We start from the raw sequence: 22,126 nt of genomic DNA on the forward strand, positions 1-22,126 counted from the left end.
AACAACCTGGCCTTGTCCTCCAGGAGAAAACACCTTTTATTCTCTGGTGTCCATGATGAGTCCCAGAAAGGTCATCCTCTGGCAGGGAATCCATTGTAATTTGTGCAGGTTTATTAACAAGTTGATGGTAAGAGTCAGGTGCTGTTGTAACAGATTCTCTGATGTGTCATTGATGAGGTCATCTAAATATGGTATTATTTTGACCCCTCTGTACCGAAGACATGCCGCCATTACAGACATGATTTTTGTGAACACTCTGGGCGTTTTGAAAAGGCCGAAGGAGAGTGCCAGGAATTGGTAGTGGGCCAATCACACCGTAAATCTGAGAAGTGACTGAAGGTAAGCGTCTTATGAATTGATGTTAAAAATGTGTCTGCCTCCAATCCATTGATTACTGATTGGAGGGACTCCATGCGAAATCTGTCCACCCTTAGGTGTAGATTTAACATTTTTAAAAATGGGTCGCAATGAGCCATCCTGCTTCAGGACCAGAAACAGGTTTGAATAGAACCCTTGTCTTTTCTGGTTGTCTGGTACCGTGCAAATGACTCCTGCAGAAAGAAGAGAAGCGACACAGAGCCGCATTGCCCGTTTCCTTTCTGGATCGCGGGGCAAAGATGTTGCAAACAACCGAGGAGGGGGTGGACCTGACAGGTCTAACATGTACCCTCTCGTCATGATCCCGAGAATGTTTCAAGCAATTTCTTATATTCTGTATCTGCGTCCCAGGACGTCAACTACAGGGTCCTTCTAGCTGCCACCGCCGAAGTCAATATGAAGGACGAACTAGAGGCTGCATTTTGGGCCGCCTCATAAGTATCCAGATGCCTCCTTTAGATGCAGAGCAAGGGAAAGGAAGTCTGAGTCCTGCAGTCCCTTGGCCAACTGTTTGGCCCATGCTTCCATCGCTCTAGCAACCCACGCCGATAAAAACATGGGTCTGAAAGAAGTGCCTGCCGCTACATAGATTGATTTTAAATGACCCTCAACCTTGCTGTCTGTGGCATCTTGCAGGTCCGCTGTTCCTGGCACCGAAAGTGTAGTGTGACAAGCTAAGCGAGCTACCAGAGTGTCAACCTTTGGTGTTACGCTGACAGTCAGCACACAAACTCACAGAACTAGTTGGCGGAGGTCTGCACCTTTAGCAGCCGCCTTTCCCATAGAGCTTTATACGCTCACCGGTACTCAGATGCCCCCAGGACTTATTTCCAGATGTAGTGTGAGTTTGTGATACAAAACCGTAGCAGGAGGCAGCGTAGATGGCAGCAGATGGTCAAACAAAATCCAAGGTCAAGGGGTCACTTGCAAACAGGAATAGTCGGGAAACACGCCAAAGGTCAGGGTCACGAGCAATATAGCGGCGTCCAAGGCACAGGCAAAATGAATCAGGGTCACAGGCAAAGAGGAAAATCCAAGGTACAGGCAGGGGTCATACACGGCAAAGACAATCCAAAAAGGTATACACCAACAGCACAGGAGCAGGTAGAAAACTGGAAGCTATAACCATCAGGGAGGCTAAGCCCTCCCTGCCTTAAATACTAAAAGCAGCCAGAGCCTGGCTCTGAAGTATCCACAGCCCCCTGCATATGTTTAATTAATACTCATTATTTAGCCTGCAGGCTAGTTGGGAGGCTTTGCGCACATGCCCAGCTTTCTTTCATTGCCGGGAAGCGGCGCTCAGGAGAAAGCGTCCGACCGCTGCCTTGGCAAGGCCGGAAGTGACATCCCGGTCGTCAAGGTGACAGCCGGGACGCAGGGGAGCCCAGGAGACGAGTTGCGGCAGCTGCGAGTACCGCCGTGGCTTGTAACGGGTATAAGGCAAGGAATCTCTTTGGAATAGTAAACTTCCAGTCCGGCTGCTTCCAAGCAGCTTCTGCGATGTCTGTTAATTCCACTGACGGTGGAAAACGGATAGCTCGTCTTCTCATTTGGATTTGGGTTCATCCAAATCCATAAGGTCCAGGGCTTGTCTGACTGCCAAGCCCAGATCCGTCAATAGCCTGATATCTAGCAGATTCCTCCAGGTCTGTGACCTGCACAAAATCTGAGTCAATAATAGGCTCACCCGTCTCTTCTGATGATCTCTCAGAAACAGAGAGGGATAGGAGAGGATTTGCAAACTGAAGCCTCTTATTTCTAGACAGAATAGGTCCTGGTGCGTCTAGAAACCGGTTTAATCTATCTAGGCCTCTGACCAAGGATGAGGACCAAGCTGGTTATCCAGAGGACGGGCCTGGTTTAGCAAGAGGATAATGGACCCGCCAAAGCCACTTCAGATGTCCCGGTGGTCACTAGAATCTCTACTGTCACAGGGAGAGAAGTTTCTACTGAAGCGACGGAAGAACAGCAGAAACCGGTTAGTCCGGTAGGCTTAGTAAGCAGTTGGACCAGTGTAGTAACCAACTACACCAGAGAAGATGCCTATGCCGGTTCCTCCGGTAGTGGTAGTACATTAGTCTGGGCCTGCGCAGTGTGTGACCCTACGCCACAATCAGTACAAAGTGTCCCCGGGTCCTTTTGGCAATTTAACTTTACACTTTGAACTAGCAAAATATTTTGTAAGTGGTGCTTTCCCATTATCAGGCATATTTTTAAAGGGAAAAACACACTGAAGCTATAGAAATTCAATCACACAAGATATAGGCTTGAAATAATTACAAGTATACACACTAAGCTATGGCAGCGAGAGTTGTATCTGGTAACAAGAAATATGAAAAAGATATAAGTTGAGTAAGTAGAATACAATATATTTTAATCTACTTGCAACACATTAAGAATTATATCCAATCCTAAGTATAAAGGTATATAATATTGGTACTTAGCCTTCCAGCTAAAACAGATATGCAGGAGAGGAGTCAGTCAGCAGTATCCCAGATATCAGACAGAGGAGAGTCTGTCGTCTTTCCAGGCAAACTCATATGGGAGAGTCCAAGCATGCCAGTAGAGGTGGGGGAGCTCTATATACCTTAGCTCCGCCTCCCCAAGGTTTCCTTCCTCTGTTTCTGGAATCAGTGGCTGTTTTGTTTCTATTTTAAACAGCCCACCGAAAAATGTATCATCCGTTCTCCTCCTGCTGAAGTTTATGCAGCTAAAACAAGATTCCCCCCTGCTTTCTCTGAGGGGGGAACTTGGTAATATCCAGCAAGATGGCGGCCGCCATCGCTCTGAGAACTGGCGCTCTATGCCTCTTAAAACAACGCCGGTTTGTCGGGAGGCTGTCAGTGTGACTTCATTAAGCCGCCTGTCAGTACTAAAACACTGCAGGCGCTGTCAATGAGAGCCATACAGCTCTCACAAGACAGTGTAGTGCGACTGCCTAATAGGCGCATGTTCTCTCTCTCTGTAGAGCACACTCCTCAGATAAGATAGCAAAAAAAAAACAAAACAAACTATTTCTAAAAAAATAAAAGAATAAATAAAAGTTAGCAGCTATGCTAGCCTAAAACGTAAGCCCACCTCCCTTGGGCACTTAAACTAAACTGAGGCGCTACAGGGGGTTGCAGAGGGGAGAGGTCTGTCAGCATTGATACATTAAATAGTTAACTAGTTAAGTGCCAACTCCACGCTCCCCTCATACAACCCATGGTAACAGTGTCCCCCAGATAGGGTGAAAGAGAAACATGTTATTAATGTTGGGGAGGATGAAGGCCTAGAGTGTTCACTCATTGCTTCACTTCCATATTTTATCTACTGATTCTTTTTGTAAACATTGGCTCAACATCTTAGGATCCAGAAATGCAGCCTAAGCCACCAGCAGCAGATAGTGAAAGCTGCAAGAATAGGTCGGCGAGAACATCACTGTCTGCCAACTGTCCTCCTTTCAATCATAGTAATGGTGCACTAATGAAAAGTAAGTGACCACAGTGTAATAGGTGTCACTCTGGCCCATACTTCTTTGACAGCCCCCTACTCCATCTCTTACCTTTAAATCTTTGATAGAGGGGGAGAGGTCTGCTCCATGTGAGCAGTAGTCCCAGGGGATGACATATTCAGTAGGAGTAACCAGCGCAAGCAGTCACCTTAACTCCGTGAAAAGAGCAGCCCTCTGCTGTCTCCTTTACTAGACACCAAAGATATGGTGGAAGAGTGAACCCACCATCAACAAACATAAAGGAACACCCCCAGACTGATCAAACTTCACAGCGTAGGTAGTTCACGATTTTCCACATGTCTCTGTGATGAAGTCTTGTGGTGCTTCCTGTAGATGACGTTCGTTGTACCCCATCAGCGGCTGCAGAAAATGCCTCAATGGCAACTCAGATTTAATATCTAGCCAGCAGTTCACTCAGGTAACTAGCTAAAATATGGTTTATCTGAGGGCAATTATTCACATAATGTCAGAAAATCTGCAGGAGTATAGATTCATAATGTTCAAGATAGAGGGACATATATATATATGAGATAGAAAGACATATATATATTCTGAAAACCAAACAACAGTATTTCTTCCGTAAACAATATTAGTACACCTCCCAGCATGCACCATTACTGACCTACACTCCCAGCATTCACCACTACAGAAACACTAACTCGCAAATGTGTCAAAGTGTAAGTGTTTTACATCAGTATAAAGCCATGAATGTCTGTACATCCATCACTAGAGCGCTCTCTGTAGTGTGTAAATGCCCATTGGATATTTATTGTGATAAATTTCTGAACATCATGATCATGGGGGAAAATTTGTTATTACCCAACCCCAGTGCGTTCCCATTGCCAGTGTATGTGAAGGGAAACAGGGCTTAGCATTGCATAAAGCAATAGCGATGCCTCTTGCATTATGACCATGCCTAGAACATAACCAAAGAATCAATGTTGCCCCATCTCCAACATGAAGCTGTTTATAATATTGTCCAGGGCCCTATTAAGCTCCCCTACTCAGAGCCTTATCCACTATTCCTCAAACACTTTCTCAATCTCCCTAGGTTACCCTATTACCACTCTCTACACAGCTAACAGAAGAAAACAATCATTTGACCAACATTGCTGTGAGAGTGATCATATGGCCCACTCATTACTTTTTACCTTTGCATTCTAGCTGGACCAATATGCAAGATGATGTAGCACTTACACTTGTGTATCAAACTCCCATTGTCCTATAGATTGTAAGCTTGCAAGGAAGGCCCTCTTATCTCTATGTCTGTATGTATTACCCAGTATTGTTTTATTACCGTTTGTTTTCAATTGTAAAGCGCTACGGAATTTGCTGGCGCTATATAAATGTTGATGATTTCCGAGCCAGCAAGTTCAGGTGCCAGTGACAATCAGATGCGTCTGCTCACAGCACAGGGGGAGAGATAATGTATCTGTCATATTACGCAGCACTTTACAGAGATTTAATCATTCACATCAATCCCTGACTCATTAGAGCTTAGTCGAAATTCCCTACCACATGAACACACACACCTCCATTTTGTAAGCAGCCAGTTAACCTGCCAGTATGTTTTTCTTGAACTGTGGGTGGAACCCTATGCAAACACTGGGAGAGCATACAAATCCCACAGATCGTGCCCTGCTTGGAATTGAGCACCAATACTATCCACATTGTCACTGTGCCACCCTATGTTTCAACATGTATTGTCTTCCTGTGCATCTACCATCAGTTGTATCCTTTTCCATAGCCAATGGAAACAATTTCAAATGACTTTATCAAAGCAAAAAAAGATGTTGCTTTTAACCAAGAAATCAATCTGTTACCATTGTGAAGTCACTTTGCCATTATAAGTGGCTCTTTATCAACATAAACATGTCAATGTGACTAATGCTGCCACTATACACATTTACAAACCTGCTTGCAATGAAATACTTAGTGTGAATTTTTAATACGTGCAAGATATCCATTAACCTTTCACCTGCCAGTGGCAGAAACACTATGGCGCCCCTCAGCTGTGTTGGGGCCCCACAGCAGAACACTTTGTGCCAGAAGTGATGAGGTCATACGTGGTTTTTTGCAAGTCTTCAAGTTTATAGTCTCGCATTCCAGAAAGTTCCAGAGATGAGAGTTACAGCACAGGGAGGGCAGGGTCCCGTTATAGTAGAGTCCAATTATCCATTGAAAAAGCCCCATGTCACTATATGACTCAGCAGCAGAAGTCTAACACTTCATGACTAAAGGCTTTTAGTCGCAATAAAAGGACTCCAATTAAAGTCACATTGTTTTTGAAACCCCCTCCCCTCAACCCTTTTTCCAAACTCCTACCATCACCAAGTTCTGAGGACCACACATGACATCACTGGTAGCCAGGCAGCACAGTGCAGCATAGAAAACATGGCAGCACGCAGAGATGCCATCAATGGACTTGGTGGAAAGGAGTACACGGTCTTACAGGACATGTTTTTTCACAGTAGAGGGTTTACTATTGGGGAAGAGGGGCGAGGCTGGTATTAACCATTTGCAGCCAGTGGGCTAAGCAGGCAGAGGTAACAGCCCATGTATAGAATGGCCCACAGATATACGGTCCATGACACAACATCCTTCCTCTCAGTTGAGTTCACTGTACATTCCTGGTGTCAGTGGGGCAGGGGCTTTGGGTTTCTTCTTTTTGTTGGCACCCCCTGCGCTGCCCAAGTTAATGTGACTTGGCTTTTTCTTCTTGGGTTTCCGAGTATCTGAGTTATTTGTACCTAGGGATCAGATAACACAAAATACAATGATTTTTCACAAATATTATTTTTTCTTAAAACAGGAGTTCATCCATTTATGTTCAAATTAAACCATCCAATTCATGAGAATAGACTTGTGGGTCATGCTATTTACACAGCAGCCGTTTGATACTGGCTTGTGACAACACAGACTATCCACCGGTCTCTCGCCTTTGTTAGCACTTCTCTGTGTAGTATAGGGCCGAGTAGTCGGCCTGCCTTGCCTTAATGGGCCTGATGCATTCAGGCAATTTATACCATGCACACTGGCGTTAAGTCAACTCTACATCAAATCCAATGAGTGCATTTTATGAACTGAGGCAATGCTCATGAGAACGCAGCCAATTTACTATAAACTAGTGACGTCATTGAGGTATAAGCCCACAGACTGGCTGCCTTCACAGCATCTAGACAAAGGGTACACTTTATACCCGGCACTAAATGTCTGAAGTTATATTTGGAGCAATGCCCATGAACAAAATAAAATTGGTACTATATATAACCAGCGATAAGTCTGGCTTAAGACTTGATTAAACACAATATAGTTAATAGCACATTGTTATGACGGGTGTTATGTTGCAGATAGGCCTAGATCTTATAACGCATGCACAATCCCTTCCACCATAAATAACTTACTGGCTTTGGAGGAGGCAGAGTCGGATGGAGAGATATCAGATGATCCATCCCATGGCAGTCGACTCATTAGTGCCTGTCCCTCTACCACATCAAAACTGTCATTATCTGTACTGCCATCAGCTTCCGGGAGAGAGCTGTGTAAGGAGGGAGAGCAGTGTCAGTAATGCGGTCATGGACATTAGCGCCTGCCTACAGCGGCCTGTGAGACAACCATACACCAGTCAGTGTCTAAGCTCAAGATTTTTTCCCCCCAAGTTGAGGAATAGTGCTGGGGTCAGCCCTACTAATGCTGTATGGTTGAACCAGTGTGGTTAAAATGAAGCATGTCCCTGTTCCATTCAGCAACACCTCTGGTCAGTCTCTGACTGTTACATTTTAAGCTTCAATTATGGGCTTCTAAAGTATGTAACCATATATAAGCAAGAACTTACGCAGAGGAGCCTAGGAGGTAAACCCTGACAGATCTACGCTGGTCATCGGTGTGTTGAGGACAACGTAGCGACCTGCAAGGTTAAATAGCAAAACAAACGATTTAGCCAAACACAAAAAAACAACAACATGCATTTCATACTGCAAAGGACAGGTTATTCCAGTGAACTGCACTGCCATACCAATGCCTCTCCACATCATTACCCTGCTATTTATTTCAGCATAAAAACATATCTGTTTAAAAATGTATCTAGTCATGAGAATCAATATTGAACTGACTGTTTAATTACATGTATATTATCAAACTGACTTTTTAGTCTGCTGAATAGGATTGTTTCCCCACATTAGTATACATCACTACTCCCTTACGTCTAGAGCACCAGAACAAGGGTGGGCAATTATACGTTGAGTAAAGCAAAGCTGTGTACACGTAGGTTTAGCAAGTCCCCTGCAACCTTGTGTAAACCTGTACCCATCCTCAGATACGCTTCTTAGGAGGAATAGCTTTTGTGGGTACAAGAGGACTGGTATATAGATACATGCTGTAGATACATAATGTCTTCTAATTGGCTGATTGTGTGTTGATCCCTCCAGATGAAAGTAATTTAATAATTACCGCAGTCGTTATATTTTTTGTCAAATTTTTCATTTCTAGTTTGACAACTACAGGAAAGAAGAATTCTGTTGGATTTATACAAATTCAGGACATGGTAATAGACAATACTGACCTGGTGCACATCTTCTTTGTATGTTCCGATATTACACCACATTGCTAGGAGAAAGCAAATCACAAAGAAAAATGACTTGCTGTATAATGGGGTAACATATAGGGAAGAGTGCCTGGCTGTCTCTGCAGCTGAACCTAAAGCTGTCTGTGTAAATATCTCCAGATATTAAAAGCATTAAATGTAAGTAGGACTTCATTGCAATTACATTTTGAATAAGATCCTATGCCGAAACTGAAGATTGTTACTAGTAATTAATGTTGGACAAATCAACATGGCTTAGGTCTCTTTTTAGGTCAAGCACCTGACAAATAGCCTGCATATAAACTCACATATGTTGGTTTCAGTAACACACTTGTTTTCATATGATTCATGAACCAAAGCCAGACATGATCGCACTCGCAGCTCCAGACCACAAACTAGGCTCAAAGTAGTATTGTGTAAAGGTGGAATCATGATTCCCATGCAAGAGCTTGTAACTCATACCACAACCAAAACTATGTCAATATTACTGGGAATTGCCTAGCTATGGGACAGAACATTACACGTTTCCCTATGGAGTCTATTTATAAAATCGGTTTGGCAGTACTGTGCCATCTAACGTGCCATGTCCAGCGCCTACTGTTAATTTGGAATTAAAGTGAAGTGAAACTAAGTTTGCATCAGACATGATAAGCAGTCAGTGGGATCCCCCCCATCAGAGACCGCTATTATTCCTGCATTTTCTTTTCTTTTAGTCCTGTCACATGAGTGTACTGAAGAGGATACCATATAATTGCATAGAAAATGACATAATGCACAACAGATGCAGATCACTATAGCATTTATTGCCTAGAAACATTCAACCTCAAAATACATAGAAAAATTAGGCCTTACTGATGAAAATCATAGCAGCCTCAATGATACAATAATTCACTGCTGAGAGAATGTTTTTTAAATGTACCCAGTAATTCAGCTTTGTTCTATGATAAAAAATACCCCAAGTATTAATAAAATATGCATTAATGCAGATTCACATATGCTGGCAAGTGGGTTAGAGGGGCTGATATCCTTACCGTGGTTAGCAGTGTATGTAGTTCTTCTGGACCAAGATTTTCATAACTAATTCCTGTACTGCTATTGTACTGCAAAGGGAGATGACAAGCGGTATATTTATAGATCATGTAAATTAACATCACTACAATACAGTATTCAATGCTGTGCACGTGTTCAGTTTACCTACTAACATAACAGACATTTAAAAAAGTAAGACTACATTAACTTGGGCGGTTCAGTAGTTTCTTATAGGTTGTCACAAATGTAATCCGGTTAGAGAAAACATCCTACAGAAGTGCGTACAAATCCAAAAGCAATAAATATCATGAATGTTACACAACATATAATTAAAATCATCCAAAATTCGAAGACATGATTCCAAGCACAACATCTAGAAGACAACATTTTCACCCCTCCCTGATCAGACCAATGTTTGCATTATGTTGTCACCAGGGGTAACATTTTAAGCTGCATTTGACTAGGGTCAGGTGATACTATTATATTAAATGTTCATCTCCTGCATATCCTGTTTTGAAGGGGGCAAATATAGAACTACCCTGTGACCAATCAGATCATCAGAATGGTCACAGCAACATTATATATGCTGATCGTGTAGGAGGTAGTGACCATTTTCTTATTTGTTAGAGAGGGTCCATGTCATGATGTGAGGAGGGGAACAGAGGTAACTTGGAAGCTACAGAGTTAGATAACAGAAGGAACTCTGTACACCAACAGCACAGAGTAATCTGGTGAGGTGCCCAGCAGTCAAACAGATATGGAAAATCATGGTGTCAAAAAGACTTCTATATGGAAATGAAGTTCAGGCATACAACATGTTTATTTATTTTTTCAGACTACCCAAGAACATTTTATATATAGGTTTTAAAAAATATTTTCATGATCCTTTCCTAAATTACTTTCACGCAAAATTATTCACTTTTAGTGATACCATATACATTTCATTTATTACTAATTTGGTTATGTCAGCCAATATAAAAGACATCAGTATTTTGTTTTAGTTGTTTTCTCCAGAGTAGGCGATACTTCAACATTTATGTATTTTTTTTATGTGCAATAATATAATCTTTAGCTTTCTGTAGGATCCACTAATTAGGGAGTAAATACATGTGCAGCAAGTGGCCAAATTATATATTTCTATTTTTTTTTTTTTATTAACAGAGACCCTCAAAATAAGAAAATTAGCCAATCTGCTTCTTACAGCAGAATGTACATTGCTGCAAAAACTGTCATAGCGAAATCATTTATTACACTACTAGGCTTACTAGACTGTCCCTTGATATTCCTGAATTAGATATATAAATGTGGCTCAAACAAAATAGCTGCTTTGGGTATCTGGTAAAGCTGTGTTGCTGTGGGCTGAGCCAATATTCCTAAGAACACAGATTATCTCTGAGCCCCTACATTAATTGAGCGAGGTCGTTCACATCTCTTGTATGTAATCTTGCCTTATTGTAATGCTACAGAACACGTTTTGCTCTATACAAAATAGATGCTAACTAGCAGCTGAACCACCTGTAAATTGGCTTTTAACTACACTGTCTGCACAATATTTGCTATACTTGTGAAGGAATTGTAAAGAAAGATCATCATAGTACCACAGGGAGCCTTAGATGGAAACACCACCAGCCTGAACGCCAAGAAAATGTAAAGTGAATCTGTTACCTTCACACACTTCAGGTGATCATTTTTTGGGCTGAACCAAAATTCAAGAAAATTGCAGCCCATCACCGAAACATGAGACAGATTGCCCTCATTATTATTGTCAATTCTATTATCAATAGCCAAACTTCTCCTTGGCTTCTAGGAACTGTAAATGAATACACAGAGACTAGAACTGTACCTTAAATGGGTCTGTGTTAACGGAGAGGTCTCCTAAAAAAAGGAAGATATTCATGAATAAATAGGAGTCACTGTCAGTTAATTTTTATCCATTACCCTGTACACTAGTGCAGGCCTGGCCAACCTGACTCTCCAGGTGTTGTGAAACTACACCACCAGCAGGCTTTGCCAGAGGATAGCCACAGGTAGACTAGGCCTACACAAGTGATATAAATGGAGAAGGAAATGCCCTAATATGGTGCAAATGGGCAGTAGCCAACGGCAACCACACTTTATTGGTCTAGTGCAGCACTGGTTGCTATGCGCAAATGTACATTTACACCATGTTTCAAACGGACTCCCAGGGTCTGTACAACACGCCCGACATTCACTCACCTCTCCGCAGACCAGGCTTAGTTAACTTGTGGCTCTCCAGCTGTAGTGACCTTTTACAGTGTGTCACCATACACTGGACCAGAAGGCATGCTGGAACATTGAGGTCAACAACAGCTGGAGTCGCAGGTCATCGAAGCCTGCTATAAACATATTACTTACCATTTTTGTGTTTTATGGACTTGGATCTCCGTGGAGAGTTTGGGTTCTGAAAGGAAATAAAATCATTGAATACATAAAACAAACAAAAAAAAACAAAGTTGAACAGAAAAAGGAAAAGCATTGAGAAAATCTTATCAAAAAGACAAAGCAGAAGAGACCAGTGAAAAGAAGACTGGTTAAAGCATTCAGCGCCCTTCAGGTGTTGTACCAAATTTTCTTATCTGAGCATGCTGGGCTTTAAGCCAACTACAGCTGGGGGTATCAGGTTACCGGTCCTCTACTTTTAAGATGAGAAACCTATTTTTATGTCATCACAAAGAGATTCCACCTCAGAAGTAGAAGATGAAACAACAAAACAAAAAGAAAACCAGGAATGAATATGGAAACTAAGAATTGTCTTCCTACACAAGCACTGTATTCTGACGAAACATTGTCTTAACATAATGTGTAGCAGAAGTTTAAAATCATCTTACCTTTTCTGATTTTCTCTTCTTTGCTAAAAATGGAGGTGGTTGGGCAGGTATAAAGAATGAAAGTGAAAAAGAACAAAAAAAACCCGAACAAGCAGATGTGCAGGCAATACAGGTACAAAACAGGAAGAAAATAAAATTCGGATTGTGTGGGAAAATTAAAGAATAAGTAAGGAACAAAAGAGGAAAAAAGCAGAGAGGAGGGAAAAAAAAATCATGTCAATAATGTTCTGAACAGACCACTGAAATAATGACAGAAAACTAGCATATTATTATAACACAGCACTGGTTAGTTACCTCCAGACTGACTAAACGCACCTTTCTTCTCCGATCCGTATGACCAGTCATTATCATTGACATCGTCATTGTCTTCCTGGTCGCTTTCTGACTTGTTCATGTTGTTGCTGCTCGCAATTCTGAAAACCAATCAGAAATTTTAATCTCTGGTTATTTTAGGTGAAACATAACGGACGATCAAATGACCCATGGGACTGAAGATGTTTGGAATCAGGTATTAACTTCACACTATTCCTTTTGAAATGCAAATCTAATACCATTTGTAACAAGAAGGGGGTGGATACAACAAGCAGACAACCTTCCTGATTGTAAGCTACTTTTCCTCTTGTAGCTGAGGGCAGTGGGCGAGAGGGGAGCTATTTTTATTTTTTTGTTTGTTTTAAAGTGTATTATTTTAAATTAAAAAAAAAGAAGAGCATTTGTAACTTTTTCTTCCCCCCCCCCCCCCCCCCCTCATTTACCTCCGATTTGCGATGCGGCTGCTGTTCCTGCCCATGCCCAAACATTTCTCTAGGTGGGGGGCAAAGCGGGAGGCTGCTATACTGCGATTGCAATTGGGACACACACACTCTTTGCTCTTCCACTGGTTATAGACCTGACCAAAGATATCCACCCCTGGCTGGTCTATGATTTCTGCAAAATGGAAACAAGACAATGACAACTGTATTATACAAAGGAAAGGCTAAATATTATAAGGAGATATATTAGGGGGAAATGGTATTCAGGGTGTAACAAGAATACAAAGTGAATAGAGAAAGAAAACACTGTTCTAGGACACCTTAGAAGTGTATATATTTTATATTGTGCATTCTACATCCTGTCCCTAACATTAAATGCCAATTGCTGATTCTGACAAAACAAATGAGAAGTTGGCAAAGGTGGAGACAGCAAAAAAATGATAGAGGCCATGATATAGCACAGTACTACATTTTTAATAGCTACATATGTCTGAAAAATACAGTACATTAAATAACATCTTAGAATTGACTTTATAGTAATATAATAATTCATTGTGAAAACCAGCAAGACTCAGGGGTATATTTACTAAACTGCGGGTTTGAAAAAGTGGAGATGTTGCCTATAGCAACCAGATTCTAGTTATTTATTTAGTACATTCTACAAAATGACAGCTAGAATCTGATTGGTTGCTATAGGCAACATCTCCACTTTTTCAAACCCACAGTTTAGTAAATATACCCGTCAGTCCCTTACAGCCAGCTTGGAAATACATTATTTGCTTCTATATATAACCATTTTCAATGTTCTTCTCCACTCCTCACGCAGTGTTAATGTGGACTTGGCACAGGATGGCCATTATTTTTGAAAAGACTCTGTCCGTCCTACCCTCCCCTTAGATTGTACGCTCCTTCGAGCAGGGCCTCCTCTCCTCCTGTTCTCCACCACCTTAACTCTGCTCTCCAGCTCCTTGTCTCCTCCGTGAGGTCCTCCTGCCCTTCTGCCCCTCTAGCTACACCGCTGGGGCCTCTCACATCTCATCTAGCTGTACATTGAGCTTCCGAGTTACTGTGCTTTTTGTTAACTGTTCCGTGCTGTCTCTCCCTGTATCGTGTTTCTGTCTGTCCCTGTACGGCGCTACGGATACCTAGTGGCGCCTTATAAATAAAAAATAATAATAATAATAATACCGAGATTTAATAGGAGATCTAAAATAAAATATATTCCCCATGTCTGAATTGTAGTATACCCAATACACTAAACATCATAGGTGAACAGCACCATTGCCCCTCTGCTATCTCTGGTCTCCTGAGAATTAAGAAGCGAGGGAAGACAGTGTCTCAAGCTCCAGTCACCAGCCTCTAATTGTCAGACCGGAAGAGCTGCATCTCTAACACCAGCCTCTTGCATATATGTCAGCCTTATAGTGCTTCTTATTGGTTGGGAGAAAAGTGGGCCTGAGAAGGGGAGACAGTGCTTCATACGTAAGCTATGGCCATACAACAATGCAGCCCCTCTCCTGGTTCAGAGAGGAATGTTATTGTACTAAACAGTAATCTTTTCACCGAATAAATGAAATCCCATGCTTCCCCAGCTGTTTATTATTTTGTAGAGAAGAGATATAATAACAATATTCACACAAATGAAAGGTTACATACCAAAATCTTTCATACTTTCTGGGTCTGTCTCATCCAGCAGAAAATATCCACACTTAACAGCTCGGTGGACCTCGAAACTCAACCCCAAACACGTGTCCTCTACCAGATCAGTGTAAATGTCATGAGAAATGGCCTACGAAAAAGAATTTCTAGAGTCAAAACAAGACAAACACTGTAGGATATGAAGAGCTGTAACCTATAGAAACAAATTAGATGGCTAGATGCCAGTATCTGACAACAGCTAGGATGGGTAGGAGGAAATGGCATAAAATACTGCAGAGAAGTCACAGTATGAATATAGAGTAAGAATAACGAGTTGCATTCTAGATGGAAGCTGTGTGATACATTTTATGGTACACTATATATCAGGCATGCATCAGGGCATAAATGATGATAATTGTGTGTGCAGTATATCAATAAGTAAAATGAAAATAATAGCTCTGGTACACTATGAATTACAGTAGTTGGTAATACAGAATACTAGTAAAGGAGGAATACCGATAACAGCAGAATGGCAGGATGAAAAAACAAAAAACACCCCCCACTGTATACTTCGTGTAACCACTTTTAATAGATTGAGTGTGTTTAAATTCAAAACGACTACTTCATGTATTTGCAGTACTGGTCGCTAAATCTTGTGGATGTAATTCTGTAATAAATATTTTCTGTATCAAAAACAAAGTTTAATATTGTATCTTTTGAACCCTGTGTCAAAATGCAACAATTGTACTGCTTTCACTGCCCGCTAGAATGAATGAGAAAATAAATGCCCTTGTACAAAGCTACACATGCCGACAGGGAACATTAACTCTGGCAACATAGTGGTCGTTAACCAGAGTCTAGACATAGATATAGCACATCTAATTTAGCAACAATAAGTGTAATAATAAGGTAACAATAAGGTAATTTCTTCTCCTTTTTTATGACAAATCCTGTGTATAATATTTGGACTCAATAGCCACACTGATTCTCTGCTCTCTGGTGCCGCCTTGTCATTATGCCAGTGTTTGATGCACGATAGTTCTGTAGTAATAGTCTGGCTCAGAAAAAGCTTTGCACTTCCAGGCTTCTTTTCCACATTTTAGACTCCATTAGATTATGGTCATTACCTTCTTTAAAGGGAACCTGTCACTTTGACTAAATGCATTTATTACATAGTGCCCTGTGCTACACAAGCAGTCTGCTCGGCAGAAAGTACAGAAGAGGGCACCTCATAACACACAAGCGGTGACTCGGCTTGAATGTCATGCTACATACTGGTCTATCCTCGCTCCCAGACGGTTTACTTTATTCAATTCATGTGCAGGGGAGCTGTGATATTAGGAAGGAAGCCAACAGATACAGCAGAATGCGGCATCACTCCCAAGCTGAATCACTGCATTTACATAAAGGGAACAAGGTTTATCTATGTTCTCTTTCAAAGTGGGAGGAACACCGAAAAAGGTTATTTTTTTGAAACTTCCACACGACACTATGCAAAACCCCCCCAAAAAACACATTTAGTCAAAGGGGACAGTTTCTATTGAAATGCTTAATTATATTGGGCAATACTTATGAAAACTGGAGCACTTTGCAAAGGAGGTTGTGACCAATAACATCCAATTAAAATATATTATCCTCATCATCTATTTATATAGCGACACTAATTGCGCAGCGCTGTACAGAGAACTCATTCAGATCAGCCCCTGCCCCATTGGAGCTTACAGTCTAAATTCCCTAATATTGACACACACTCTCTCACACACACACAGACAGACAGGGAGACAGACAGAGAGAGACTAGGGTCAATTTTGATAGCAGCCAATTAACCTACCAGTATGTTTTTGGATATTATATTATATAATTTTGCTAATACAGTTTAGAAACATGCAAGATGAAACTCTGAGGATGATATTTTGCTGAATACCTAAGGTCTCACCTAGTGTAGTTTTATCTAATATATTTGGGAAACTGGATTTTTCCTATATTAATGTATTTTATATCACATTTTTTTTATTGCCAACAAATTAAATAAATTTATATTAAAACATAACTATTGTTATATTAACATGAGCTATATATTATTAAATCATGAAGTAGTTATCAACTGGCAATGCAGCATAGTCCCGCAAAAGATGATCATTTGAACAAGTGTGACGTTTCTGGGTACATCTTTATTACACCTCCTCACCTCTAGTTTACTGTTATCCAGGCCAGACAGAGACATGTCGTCCATTCTCATTTGCAACCAGTACTTGGGGGATGATGATGCCTGACCAGGCAGAAAAAAGACGACCACTCCCCCTTATCTATAACACAAGGAAACAAAGGGTATATATTGATCACATGTGATCCACAGAAGTGGCACCTTCACAACTGAAATGTAAAACATGAGCCGACAACAGATATTGCATTCATATTAAAGCCATATTTTCTTGTGCTGAGACAGACAGGCAATGGGCAGTACTGGAAACCACTGATATTTACATTTATTGCACAATCAGTTTGTGACTATAGGCAGTAATTTAAATAATGAAGATCTAAATGTACATACTGCATAAGTTGGCAACTGGTGCTTCCCCCCCACTGCTGCAGTACTACAAATCCCAGCATGCCACATGCTGGGACTTGTAGTTCCCCCAATAGCTGGAGAGACACAGGCTACCCACACTTACCATAATGTACACAAATGCATGTTTCGCTCGTCATAGGATAAATGACATACTAGGCTATCTAGTACGCAATCAGTGGAGGAGTAACACCTAAATGCTGGTGCATTGCACAATACACACTCCTGCAGAAGTGCAACATTCATTACTGGCATATACAGCTTTCTGTCCCAGAAGCAATCAATATAATTGTACACAACGTGCTATCGGCATGTGAGTCAAGCAGATAGGAATTTCATTGTTCATACCCAACATTACCCCCCGTCTGCCTCTTCTGTCCGGTCTCCTCAGCACCTAATACCACCAGCCGCCATTTTACCTTAACAGGCGGACTCAATCACCGGCTGAGAACATCGAGCGAGATGCCACGCCCACACTGGGCGTGTCTGTAAACAGCAGCAAGTCCTATGTTAATGGACCCACTGCAGGAGGAAACTGCAGCACCAGGGGAGAGGGACGGGGTTGCTAATGGTACAAAGGAAAAGAGAAAGGCGTCAGCCAATCGGAAGGAAGTGAAAACACAGACGCCAATCAGATGCGAGGGGTGTGGTATAGATTTTGGAGAAACTGCAGAGGTGGGCGTGGTGATGTGGTGTTGTCATGGAAACAGAGCAGGGAGCTAGTAAGGCAGCAGTCATTGTTGGTAAATCTCATTTTAGAGCAACATGGTGATCAGATACCGATCGATGACTTGTGTCCAACACCTCAAATTACATTTAGGTGTATCATTATTTACATAGTAGTTCCCAACTGTTCTCAGTTTAGGGGCAGTGCCAAGTTTTGAGGATCCCTGGACACATCCATTTTATTTTCTGAATTCACGGTATAATTCCTGTTCTTATCATATGCAATTTTCATGGGTTTTATATGTTACTACTTGTTAAAGAGGTTTAATGAAATACCAAAACAAAACATAGCCAAATTCAATAAACGTTATTATGGAATTGATGTGTAGTAAGGTCTATCAAGGCAGCAGATCATGCTGAGATGCAGTAGTAAAGTATATATGGCAATTACTTCAAAATCTTGGCTACTCTGTTTACATTGTATATCTAGTAGTACAAAATTGTATACATAAGCTCTGTGTAGTTTTGCAACCATATAGAAAAAGAGATAACACTAAGGGGCTGATTCAATCCTGCCACGAATAACGTGGCGTTAGCAGTATTACCGTTATTACAGTAAAACTGCGCATAATACGGTAACTTCAACGCTGGATTTTTACTCACGGCTCCCTGAGCTGCGAGATGAAATCCAGGTTAAAATTACCGTATTAATGGTAATATTGTTAACGCCGCGCTTCTCGCCGTAGAATTGAATTGGCCCCTAAGAATTAACTGCAAAGATAGGTATTGAAACACATAGGGGGGAATTCAATTCCCTCCGAAGTACCGCAGCGTTAAACCTATTACCGTTATTACGGTAAATTTAACCAGGCTGCGAGCAAAAAGCCGGCGCTGAAATTACCGCAATAACAGTTTTTAAGTGCACTATTACCGTAATAAAGGTAATAGTGTGCAGACCGCTTTACAGTAATGTGACCAATTGAATTCCCCCATAGCAACAAATTACAGTTTGAATTTTTTTCTATTAAAGTGTACAAAATGAAAGCAAATGTCTGATTGGTTGGACCAGTTTAATAAATGTCGACCTGTATGGCATGTAAGCTAACCATCACTCACTTTTAGACCACACTACACCCCCATTTTACCTATTCTGGAAACCAAGGAAATCAATGCACAGGCCCGATTTAGAATATAATTTATATTAGGGGAACAAGTGCCATCTCCTGGGGTAGATGGTAGCAAACAGCAGCAAAGAAGTCATAAATAGTGTCAAAATAAACACCTTGCCTGTCTGGCACTAACTAAACACACAGGAAGACCCTCTCTGCTGTGAAGAACCTTGTGTCCCACACACATACAAAACAGAATTAATTGCTAATCGTTTGCAGAGTCTCTCAGGAGGCATCAAACCTCCTCCTAGGTCTTAGAGACTGCGGGGTATATTTACTAAACTGTGGGATTGAAAAGGTGGAGATGTTGCCTATAGCAACCAATCAGATTCTAGTTGTCATTTTGTAGAGTGCACTAAATAAATGATAGCTAGAATCTGATTGGTTGCTATAGGCAACATCTCCATTTTTTTCAAACTCGCAGTTTAGTAAATCTAGCCTTGCATGTCCAGCCTGACTGCTTTTTAAACACCCACACACAGGTGCAGTTGCAAATCAGCCTACACTTAGGTTGGAGGCCCAGGAGATCCGTAGTAGGCCAGATGAACAGAGCCTGCCCTCTCCATTCATAACACCAGGGAGTGTTACCATATTTTCCTACAGCTGGGAAACACACTTTGGGAAGCTTTTCCTACACGCAGAAACATTCGACCTGGTGTTTTATTGTACACAATGCAGAAAGCCTGGGACATATACCTCTGGCATTCAGCACTTTCTCAATGCTTCTTGTAATTCCTAAACATACCTCTATTTCTCACCAACTCATGCTGTGGCCTGGGTGCGAGGGTATTAGCTACGGTTCCTTTCAGACCCAAAGGAATAGCGGTTACTGGAGAGATTGGGGTAGCTGCTAGAGCTACACTATCTTTCCACTGCTTCATAATCCTCTCATGGTAGGTCCGTTCTGGCTCTCTTTTCACTAGCCGGTATGCCTTAACAAAGGGTAGTTGCACAAGCGGACTTTTATAATCATCATTATCATCAGCTATTTATATAGCACCACTAATTTTGCAGCACTGTACACACATCAGTCCCTGCCCGATTGGAGATTAAAGTCTAAATTTCCTAACATACACCCAAACAGACCAAGAGAGACTAAATTTAATACCAGCCAATTAACCTACTAGTATGTTTTTGGAGTGTGGGAGGAGACCAGAGCACCCGGAAGAAACCCACATAAACACGGGGAGAACATACAAACTCCACACAGATAAGGCATGATGAGACCTGGAAACATGGCACTGACACTCGGGGCAGGATGCACAATAATCAGATACATCTTTTCAAACCCCTGGGCAGAAAAACTGCTGTAAAATGCTATCTGAGGTTTTTCCTACCCCTAGATGCTTGGCAGTTATGAAACCATAAGCCCAGTCTAACACCGCTCTTCTATACAGTTTAGAAACTATCAACCATTCCAAAATGTCTTTTCCTTTTTTGAACATCTGATACAACAACCCCTGGTTTATTACCATGTAAGGATAGGACAACCTTTCACCAGGATCTACTAGCTCCCCATTAATAATTTTCTCATTCTCTCAGGCTCACTACAAATTCAGGTATACGGTCACCAGGTTCCACAACATTTCCTAGTTTAGTGGGAGGTACATCATCCTGCGCTCCACTGCAGCCCTTGTTATTTTCTAACTCTCCAATTACGCTTGAAAAAGAGAACCCCTCAGACTCGTGGAACACTCCTACTGTATTGGTAACATTATCAAGTGGGTCTGGGTTATTTACTTGTGTAGCCAACTGGGTTTCCCTTAATTTCCAGAATCGGGAAAAATCTTTCCCTAATATTGCATCAAATCCAAAATCAGGAAATAATCCCATAGTGACTACCACGTGACCACTTTCTATGTTCACTTCAGCGGTAACATAATGCCGAGTATACCCATGTATACAGGTTACCCCAACTGCTTTCTAAAGAAACTTTACACATTTGTTTGTCTGGGCCCATCTGGCAGTCTGCAGCACAGGCTAACTGGGTACATAAAGATACTCTGCAATTTACATAAGCATTATCACATTGCATGATTTAAAGGTCATCACATCTAAAATATCTGACCATATATTTATCACAGCTCATACAAGGCAGGAACCTTCCTGGCATAACTGGCCAATCTACAAGTTGTGAGCCTACAGTCTCCGTATGTTTCAGTTCATTCCACTGCCCAGCACCTTTTTTCCCTGGAACAGTCTTACCAGAATCCACTGAAGAGTGCCGTTGTGGAACTAGGGACTGGTGGGGTGTACTCTTCAGTTCCTCTGCTGCCACATACTTGGTCTGCACCACTTTCAGCGGAGCAATAGATGAGGACAGGGACTCTGCTTCCTGATGCGGTTGACTTTTCGGCCTCTTCAGCTACTTCAGAGGCAGGTTGGTAATATTCACGGTCTGCGCCAGCTTTTGGACAACATTATTACTTCTTGGATTCTTGTGCCTTGAACCGCTTTCACCTGCTTTACATTGTCTTGAATAGATTTAGTCTTGTACTGAAGGTCTTTTTCCACTTTGGACAACTCTAACAGAATTATCTATTATTATAATCTATCGAGATTCAATATAGTTTTCTTTTTTTTATCTATAGACTTTTGTTGGCTTTCCTGTGCTGATATCTCCGTTTCAGCCTGGGTACGAGAATCTCTTAACTCATGCACTTCTTTTTGAGAGGTTCTCTCTTTTGACTGTGCTGTCTGAGCTGAGAAGGTCTCAGAACCCAGCTCATCATGCTGAGTCTTTATCTCCTCATACTGAGCCTTGTATCGCTTTCCAATATTTTTAATCTGGATTATGGTTTTAATTGTCTCTTGTATATCTTTGACATCAAGTTCTTTCTGCAGATTTTCCTTTTCTTCTTCAGTTTTGCTGTTTCTTCTTTTGCACTCTGACATTGACTTGTATTCTGGGCTGCATTTGCCCTTACAATATGTTTTCAACTTTCCAATCTCTTCAGTGAGCGGCTGTGTTCGATGTGAGGGAGTTCACTGTACAGCACTGTGG

The 22,126-nt window shown here is 41.5% G+C and overlaps 1 protein-coding gene across 3 annotated transcripts; it reads right to left on the reverse strand.

The window, feature by feature from the left end:
• Window positions 1-5,696: 5,696 nt before the first annotated feature.
• Window positions 5,697-17,843, reverse strand: ATXN7L3 (ataxin 7 like 3). Of its 3 annotated transcripts, none has more exons than XM_075177270.1 (13): window positions 17,707-17,843; window positions 16,910-17,027; window positions 14,740-14,872; window positions 13,087-13,258; window positions 12,626-12,744; window positions 12,332-12,354; window positions 11,859-11,904; window positions 11,326-11,357; window positions 9,485-9,553; window positions 8,433-8,476; window positions 7,707-7,778; window positions 7,276-7,409; window positions 5,697-6,621 (listed from the first exon to the last, which is right to left on the reverse strand). In XM_075177270.1, the coding sequence occupies exons 2-13, from the start codon at window positions 16,958-16,960 to the stop codon at window positions 6,479-6,481; spliced, it is 1,038 nt and encodes a 345-aa protein (XP_075033371.1). In that variant the 5' UTR covers window positions 16,961-17,027; window positions 17,707-17,843; the 3' UTR covers window positions 5,697-6,478. The 3 variants fall into 3 exon arrangements, with proteins under 3 accessions (XP_075033371.1, XP_075033370.1, XP_075033372.1); XM_075177269.1 differs by having other exon boundaries at window positions 17,636-17,842; XM_075177271.1 differs by having other exon boundaries at window positions 12,647-12,744; window positions 17,636-17,841.
• Between the last annotated feature and the right edge of the window lie 4,283 nt (window positions 17,844-22,126).

Source organism: Mixophyes fleayi, chromosome 6 (assembly GCF_038048845.1).
Source record: "Mixophyes fleayi isolate aMixFle1 chromosome 6, aMixFle1.hap1, whole genome shotgun sequence".
Lineage (NCBI taxonomy): Eukaryota > Metazoa > Chordata > Amphibia > Anura > Limnodynastidae > Mixophyes > Mixophyes fleayi.